The sequence below is a fragment of the Eretmochelys imbricata genome, chromosome 15 (genome assembly GCF_965152235.1).
Source record: "Eretmochelys imbricata isolate rEreImb1 chromosome 15, rEreImb1.hap1, whole genome shotgun sequence".
In the NCBI taxonomy this organism is placed as follows: Eukaryota; Metazoa; Chordata; order Testudines; family Cheloniidae; genus Eretmochelys; species Eretmochelys imbricata.
Window position 1 is genome coordinate 20,514,419 of NC_135586.1, and position 9,656 is coordinate 20,524,074.

Below are 9,656 nucleotides of genomic sequence, written 5' to 3' on the forward strand. Positions count from 1 at the left end.
TATTTAATTCGCTACTCAGCTCAGTCTATTTTTTCTTAACTGCACATGATGAATTTCTACAATTAAAATAATTGATACCCAAGAAGAACTAGATGCCACGATGGTTCATTCTATGTTTTTACATTTTTTGCACTGACAGATACAGAAGTCTGAGTAGAGCATAGCAAGATTCCATTTCAAAACAGCTAAGGCAAACCATATTAAGATTGGTGCCATTTGTTTAAATGTGGAAAAATATTTTTGTTTGAAGGTGATGTAAACACAAAGGACCTTTATTTTGGCAAGTTTATTTCTACTGAAGTCTTTATTAAAATATTAACTTGAAAAATAATCACACTTTTGTCTAATTTTTCCCCTCCCCAACCGTTCCAAGTAACACCTGAGGTTATTACAACTAAAAGTTAGCGAAGAAGTTCTCTCTATAGTATCAGTTTCTTTACTTGTGTATCTGACAGACTTTGTGCACAGCCAATTTCACAATGTAATCATTTAATCAGTTGGTCTCTGGTGGCCCTTTTGAGCAGCAACAGGGGATAGAAACAGAACAGGAAAATATTACTGAAACCATAAATATCAGCAGGAGAACTCAAAAGGCAGAGGATGTATATGAAACTATTTTTAACTCTTTCTTCAAATACACTAGATTTAAAATTAATGGTATCCCTTTCATAACAAGCTCCTGAAAAATATATGCCAATCAATTACTCCTATGCTGACAGGGAAACTTATAACTAGATTATTAGTACTACTGGCCTATAAAATAAAATGTATTTTTAAAAATGGGGTTTGGGATTGACAATAACTGTCAAAAATAGAAAACTTGCATTTTGGATAGTAACTTTGGATTTTTTGATAAATGGACTGATGACACTTGGCGCATGTCACAAACTTAACAGAGGACCCTAGCAACTTCTAGAAGGTCCTTGGAGGCACACCATCAGCTATCTGTATGCCCTCATAAATGCAAAGAGCAGTATCACAACTGCAGTCTACCAGATGAGGAAAAAAAGATAATGAGAGGGGAGAGAAATGGAGAGCCCAGAATAAAGAGATTCCACTGTGATCAGAATGGTTCATCTGGATTTATTCTTAATGTACCAATGGGAAAATACAATTGAATAGGGTTCTACCATTGACAGCAACTCAACCTCCAACATTTATAACAAAGAAACCCTACTGCAAAGATAACTGCATTGAAGGAGTATATTTATGGCGCACTCTTATACGTCTACGATAGTTTCATTACACAAACATTTCACAGAAACCTTTGGAAAAAACAAGAAATCAATAAAACAAAAAATTCAAAATTGTAAAACAAGGATATAAGATCTGTTAAATGAATAGCTCTGATATGTACCACATGATACCAACATTAAACAGGATGAAATCCTTCAATGAATACCTAATGAAGACAAAGCTATGGTATACTGTGTGTTCCAATATTTACTGCACTAAGAATACAGTGTTTACTCAGAGTTCTCGTAATTTTTGCCAATTAAGAGCTCATCAGCAAATTGCTAAGTAATCTGTTGCCTCTGAGATGAGGCAAGTCCACAGAAATATTTTCAAAACATTCTATAATACATTTTTATGATATAAAGAATCCCTGTGTCTCTTTATATAAAACGAAAAGGAGTACTTGTGGCACCTTAGAGACTAACCAATTAGCCTCTAAGGTGCCACAAGTACTCCTTTTCTTTTTGTGAATACAGACTAACACGGCTGTTACTCTGAAACCTGTCTTTATACAAAACGTAAAACATACTGAATTCCAAACATTCACAAATGGTTCCTCACTTCAGTGAAATCAAACTTCCGTGAAGAAGGAAGAGTTGATTGAGCCTACGTTTTTATAGAAAATAGGTAAATTGTATCAAGTTCAAAAATTACATTGCATGGATTGTGGTGACAGCATGGAATGAAAAGAAAACTTCTGTGGTTCTGATATTCCCAAAATAAGGGGATATATTTCTTAGACTTTATTAATTTTTCATCACTCTTTCATAAAAGTCCTCTCTAACATGGCTATAGTTGCTGTTTGCTTACTTAGGGGAAAAAAATTAAAAATAGGGGTTGCACTCTTTTTTGTAAAAAGTTGAACTTTAATATATTTTTGCTCAAGGTTTTGTCTTTGTTCCAAATGAAAAGACAGATAAAAATTATATTAATGTGGTTCTTTATGCTTTTATTTCAAAGAATTTGCAAAAGTTTGCCATTTTATCAGCACATAACCTAGTTTGCTGGCTGATGCGTTTTGGAATTTTAAAAATAAACACTACAAAAAAAATTACGTTTTCTTCCAGAGTACTTTAATCAATACTGTAAGTGATGCTAAAAGCACATTACACTAAAAATTATACCCTTTTCAATGGAGCAAGTAAAATATGACAGTTCTAATTCTTTACCACCTTTGTCAGTTGAAATTAACCCACTAATTTTAAAATAGCTGGGTAGATTTTAACTCAAAGACAATGGAAAAATGCAGTTAAAACCTTATGACTGGCTATGAAAGTTTATAGCAATAAAGGCAATATTAAATATACACACATACCAGTTCTACATCAGGAGGTACGCTCAGTCCCAAGGGAGCAATGAAAGGTTCTTCATTTTCTTCAACATTTTCTGCCTGAGCTGCTTCTACAGTAAATGACAAAGTGAAATGCTACAGTACAGAACTAGTCAAAAAAATGAGACATACAAAATATGTATTAAAATTTTAAATAGAGAACTAAGATTCCTTGAACCACAGATCCTATCAGTATTCCTTAACTGCTGGGCCAGGACAAGTACTGAAAGTATTTGCACTACTCACCATGAAGGGTTTCTAAAGGCACTGGACCTTAAGAATCAAGTTATACTAATTACTATCTTGCTTTTCTCTGCAATATGGAACTTGCTTATATTCAGCACTGGACCAGTGCTTGATTTGTAGGATATTGTACCAATGGCTTATTAAAGGTCCAATATCTGACAAATCATCAACCCCTGACCCAGTAGTGCACAAACAAGTCTGATATTGCAGACAACTTCCATTATATCTTGAACTATTTTATGTCATGTCTATTTTTTTAAATAAGTTTTTCTCTTCCAAAATTAAGGGGCAATTTTTCAATGCAGTGGATAGAGATGTTCCTTTCTGCAACTAGGCAAGTTGTAGAGCTCCTACGTTCCCAATGCCACTAACATTTATTCATATGTGCAAATTACTCACATGAGTAGTCTCATTAACTTCAGTAAGGCTCAGTGTGGGCACAGGTGTCCACCCATATGCAATGCATTGCAGGATCAGGACAAGCATGAATGCGAAAAAAAGTGTTCGTTTTTTGTTTGTTTGTATTACACACAAAGGCGAGTTTCTATTGCTTTCCATTATGTGGAACAATATAAGTATATGTGACTAAAAACGTTTGCCCTCTACTAAATATTTATTTTATTAAAATGTAGTTACTGTTTGCACAGAAAATTTGTATTTTAACTAGTAGTTATTTTAGTAGGCTCTACTTTACTAGTTTAGACTTAAATAGCTTCAACATGACTGAATCCACTCTCACCTTGACAAACTAGAGAATGCAAACAGTGAGAAAGACTGAATGAGAAAATGGACAACATTCTATTTTTGTACTTCCAAGCAGTTCAACCAGCACAGTGAGGTTCAATATTTTATTACTGGTGTTTAGCTTCAGTGACCTATGAAAAATGATGTGCAATACTGCTAATATGAAGAGATAAACAAAGCAGATATATATAAAAAAGCAACAGTTCTCCTCTGCTAGGGTATGTTAATGCTACAGTTTCAGACATTAGAGAAAGATGCATGGAGACATGCAGATCTGTTTTCAAACAGTTGTAGGCCACACTCGTAACGTTTCCCTCTAGCGGAACATACTTTAACTGGAAGATTCAAGAAAAGATATTTAATCTCTTACAATTCAGAGAGGGATGAGAATTGTAAAGGTCTCTTTCCCCTCCGCTCCTTTCATTTCATATCGAGTTTTGGAATAAAACTGTAGATATTTAATAGATTTACATTATACAAACTATTTTGCACAAATATAAAAAAGGAAGCAACAATACAGGAAATATTTATTTTTACTGTATATTTAATAAATGTTTTGTCCATTTGATTATTTTATTTTATGTATAATACCATTTTTGAAAATTAACTTCCTTTAAGAAATAAAAGTACAAAGAAGAGCATGACTGCAACATTACAATGCTATTCTATTTAGTAACCTTTAGAACTGAAGCAAGTGTTGCTCCTCCAGATTATCCTGCAGCACACGGGAATCCGTCATTTACTGTACTAGATGTACATCAAAAAAATCCAGAAAGTAAACTGTTGAGGTATTTCATTCTGAATAAAATAATCCTCTGATATAAACTTTAATCCCAATAAAAATAGATTACTTTATGGTGGAAATAACAAAGAAAGTAGGGGCGGGGGAAAAGCCAGAATAGGAAAGTATAAAACTTCTGTGAAAATAAGAACCCTCCTTCAGAGGAGGCCCCCAAAGTCCACTTTGTTCAGGCCTCTTGGGAAGACATGTTTGATGGGATGCAGATATGATGGCTTTAACAACTACTTTATTATTTGTGTGGAAAGTCAGCAGGATAGGGGTCTAAGTCTATTACAGGTTCGTCACCTATAAACTATTTGCTTTATTTGGCATCCATAGTTCAGAACGAGCAATTACCAAAAAATCCAAAATAAATTACAGGTTTTTTTTTTGTTTTTGTTTTTTTTTTAAAAAAAATCAAGTGGAAAAGTATAGGGGATTTTAGGTCAAATGTTCCACATAAGAAAAACAAGATCCTGAAAGTGGAAGCAAACTTATACTAAATAAGTTTAGGCTACATCTTGACACTAGCAGAGTTGTAAATTTGTAATTGTGATTAACTGGCTTTTTAAAGTAATGAGCATGTTATGTACTTTTCCAAAAGAGAACTAGATTAAAATTGCTTTCTTTAAAGTCACTGCTAAAGTTCACATTAACAGGTTACACTGGTGAATACAGTCCAAATCCAATAACTAATTTCTGCTCCACACTGACTTGTAAATATGGCATGTTTACAATTCACAGGTCAACATTAAGGGAAATCTTAACTGCACCATTCTGTTGAAAATTCATAGCATGGTAAAATACAGCAAATTACAGAAGATAGATCTTTTCATCTGCTGTAACAACTGTTAGCCCTTTTCCAAGTATAATCAAGCCTTACTAGAAAATCTACTTTGCTACCTCTGTCTGTTTCTACAAAAGCATTTCGTGCAAGGTACATTTAAACAACTGATCTCACTGTCAGAATTCCATTTTAATGAACTGCCTTAAGAACATCCATTTCCCTTCAGTGGTACTGACTCTGAAAGTGCAGTACAAGATCTGATGCAATGTACTCTAGCATTATAAAATTTTAAAGGTATTTCAACTTAAGAAGAATTCTGGCAGGGGAGGAAGGGAAGTGTTATGTTTTCTTTTTGACAGAAATCATACCACTAGTAAAGAGGGCTTTTTAAAGACTTTAAAAAAAAACAAAAAAAAACTTGAACACTGAGTAAGAGAATGTAATAGCTCTCTGATGTTTTTTCCATTAGAAAAAATACCAGTTTAAGAGTAAGCCAGATCAACAGCTTTAACCAGGCACAGCTTTTCTACCAAGCAAGATAGAGATTTCTGTTTGTTCCTTACACTAAAACGTCCTACTCAATTGTTGTCATGATGAACTGAAAGTATTCTGAAAAAAAAGTTCAGTTCTGAACAAGCTCAATTATACACTAAATGAAATTAGAGTAATTTGTCTACACTCAACTACAAAGACAAAAGTGTACACCATGAGGAAAAAGTGGATTTTAAGTCTATCTATATTAAACATCAATTTACTGGTATTATGGAGAGAAAAAGAGAATCAAGCATGCTAGAAATAATATTTAGGAAAGCAGGAGTGGAGCTTAAGTGTTTTGTAAAATAGTAAAACATTTTCCAATGACACAGAGTCAACATGCTAAACCACAGTTCCTCGGTTAGAGCTGGGCTCCCTTGAAATACTTGAAAACTATCTATAGTAATTGAAAGTAAAATAAAATTCAGAGTGGCATGATATTAAAATACTAGGAGTTATTCAGAATGTGCACCGAGATTGTATTTGGATGTGCTGTTTTAAAAGTAAAGGATTGGGATTCAAAGAAGGGCTACAAGAATGATTCAGTGATCATATGAAGTAACAATGAAAAGATAGGTAAATAAATCCCATAGAAAAAAGATAAAAGAAGGCAGGATAGAAGTGTACACAATAATGAACTGAACAGAGAAAGCAGATGAGGAGCTTCTGTGTTAACTTTGTCTCATAATACAAAACGAGGGGACATTCAATAAAATTAAAAGGTAGCAAATTCAAAACTGCTAAAAGGAAACACTTTCTCCAAACAATGTGACTGTGGAACTGATTGTCATCACAAGAACTTAGTAAGATTAAAAGAAGCACTGGATATTTTATGACTCTACACATTCTTGTTATCCATAACAGTTTAATATACTTTCCCGTATTATCTTAAATCACTATGGGGCTTCAGCAAATCTCTATTATACATCAGGATCAGATCTAATGTAGTGTGATTATGTCCCCCCTGCTGACTGCAGGGTTCTTGCACCTCCCTCTAGAGCAGGGAACAGAAACCTTTGGCACGCAGCCCGCCAGGCCAGTGGGAGCCGTGATCGGCCGAACCTGCGGACATGGCAGGTAAACAAACTGGCCCGGCCCGCCAGGGGGCTTACCCTGGTGGGCCGCATGTCAAAGGCTGCTAATCCTTGCTCTAGAGCAAGGATTCCCTAACTGCAGTACATGTACTATGGTAATGAACTTCAAGTTCCATCCATTCACTTTTTTAAGGTGATATGTGAACCAATAAAGTTTGAGAGCTGCTGCTTTCAAGCATATGACACTGGCCATTGTCAGAGACGGAATACTGGACTAGATGGACCTCATTTCTGAATCAGCATGGCAATTCCTATGGATATTGCACCCCTTTAGTAAAAACAAACAAAGTTTTCATTCTAGCCCAACAACAGCAATGTTACAGCTATGACTGAAATAGCATTTCCATTCAAAACCTCTATTTTGAGGCACTTGCAACCCTAGAATTCATTAGTATTCTTCATGCTACACAGAGGCAACTGAAGCAGAACTGTCAATCAGGGCAGTGTCAGCAGAAACACCCCTTCATCTTCCCAACAGATGGCTAATTCCAAAACTCCAATGATTACTTAACAAAAGAACATTTCAGACTAAAGACTAATTTCAACCTTGGTGTGTTAAAATTGAATTTGCAGGAATGTGAATGTTAATGCAGGTCTATTTAACCTCAAAAAATATTTCAGAATGTGAGAAAGTAGCAAATAGTCCTTATGCGAGGAAAAGAACTTTTACTTTCTTGGGCTTAAGCCCATTTGCCAACAACTAAATGAAAATATTGTAGCTAGCAATGCAGCTAGCTACAGAGAGGCACAGAAGGAAACTGGCTAGTGAACTGATAAAACTTCAGAAATTAATATTATAAGCAGAGCTGGCAGCAAGACCTATTGAGATTGTCTGACATTTCCCATTATAAGACCTTGTTTTCAGTTATTTATAACTTTGCAAAACTAACCATTTGGGCTGAAATTTTTGATACAGGCTTAGGCTGTTTGTTTTTTTTTAATTCAGCCAAAATGGTTCAGCCATTTCTGGGAATAAGGCTAGGGAAAAACACATTGTTTTACCCATGTTAAAAACTTCTGGCAACCTTTTCTTTTGAATGTTCTGGTGCCCTCACACTTTTGAGAAGGGACTTGAAATTAGATTCCAGGCCTGCTGATGACCTATGTAGATACATCCCCAGAGCAGGTCCACCCTATGCAGTGAATGAAACAAGGGTACTGTGGAAAAGACAGTATGTGAACATGTAATTAAAGACTAATATAATGCACCTGCAGAAAGCGGCCAAATTAATTTGCACCAGTAAGCGGTTTTATGACAAGTTGGCTGGCTTGTCATGGGGCGCAGGCTACAAGTCAAGTTAGTAAAACTCGACAGCTGCTAACATAATCACTCTGTGCAGCCACTGTTATTTTGTAATGTTGGATTTTGTCACTTGAGCTGAGTGAACTTTGCAGTGGAGACATAGCCAGAGATAGATCTCATAATGCTGCTCAGAAGTGAACCGATCATGTGGCTTCTTTACAGATTTAATCAAATTGCTGAGGCCTTTTCAGACCATAAAATGACCACTAAACTTAAAGAATATGTCCTAATTCCCAAGGAGAGTCTAACCTTTTGCCTTTTTTTCCCAAGATGCATTCATATCTACTTAACAGAATAGGAAGTGTTCCTCCCTGCATCTACAGAGAAAGAGAGAGAGAGAGAAAGAAAAGACAACAGCTGAAGATTTCAGATAGCCTGCGACTTCCTTTCTGATGTTCAGTGTAAGCCAGGAATTTTCATTTTTCTGAACACTGGCAAAAAGGATGAATATTTCCTAAGAGGAAATTAATTCCTTATCCACCTTCTGTGAAACTCTGGTCTGCACACACCTTCAAAATTGTCTCTGTGCAGCACTTACATTCAATACAGCTACAATAGTTCAGCTAGTCTCTGTGCCGAGTTACATTGATCAGAAAGGCAACAACATGAAAAATGAATGGAAATGATGGGCTCAAACTGATGTGATACCAGAGTACTGAAAAGCAAGTTACGCTTCAAAGAAGTATACCTTATTTCTACCTCAAAAGGTTCTACTTGATTCACAAGGGGACACTTGGTTAACTTTGGTGGTCCTGCTGACCAAAAGAAACCTGCAAGAGATAGCCTGCAGTGACTGACAGAACTTACATTGAGTACAACTGTGAATCTGTAAGAACTTCAAAATGACTGGTAATGTGACTTTGGTGGCATCTAGATTTCTGCCTTTCTATAAATAGATATTCAAAAATATTTTTTTAAAAAAATCCAAATCCTTCTTGATGCTTCCATTACAGATTTTCCTGGTAGTCAAGATAACATCTTTTTCAGTGATTAAAATGACCTTATACTTTGTCTGACTCTCTCAAAAACTCCGCAGTCTACTTGAGAAAGACAGAGTTCTAATAAAGTATTGGATCTTGCACTGAACAATCTTTGCCACTAAGAGTTTGAATATCTTGAAAGGTCTTGAGTTTTCTTGGCCAGTGAGGTACCAGTGGTATCATCTCAGTTGCTTCATCATGGTTTCTCTCCAGGGTACACAGAATGAGTAGACACACAAAGCTGGAATTTCCGTTTGGCTAATTTTGGTTTCCATGTATTTTCCTTCCAATGAACTTCTTCGTTTCTGAACTCTCTTCTGACTTAATTCTACCAGTGGTTTTTCCCATAGAACCACTGGCTGGCTAAATACCATTGAGGTTCCATTTCCTTGCATCATGTTGCACCAGCTCAGTCAGCACGTTATATTTCCCTCAGATGTGTATAGGCACTGGGAGACAACAGATGTTTTTCTTCCCATTTAACTGCCAGCCTCGCCCTTCTACTGTACTGGGCATGTTTTATTAAAGTTACTGGAATGAGAAAGCAGGATTGTATCATCATGCGTAAGAAATGTTCCCTGGCAAATGGAAAGGGTCCTAACAGTTGTGAACAAAAACTTT

The 9,656-nt window shown here is 35.7% G+C and overlaps 1 protein-coding gene across 8 annotated transcripts in view; it reads right to left on the minus strand.

Moving 5' to 3' along the window:
* Positions 1-9,656, minus strand: part of SFSWAP (splicing factor SWAP) — a 96,030-nt gene that overhangs the window by 79,797 nt on the left and 6,577 nt on the right. For all 8 annotated transcript variants that reach the window (XM_077834888.1, XM_077834887.1, XM_077834886.1 and 5 more), the window contains one exon: positions 2,552-2,637. In XM_077834888.1, the coding sequence (XP_077691014.1) occupies positions 2,552-2,637 (86 nt within the window). The remainder of the gene's footprint in view (positions 1-2,551; positions 2,638-9,656) is intronic.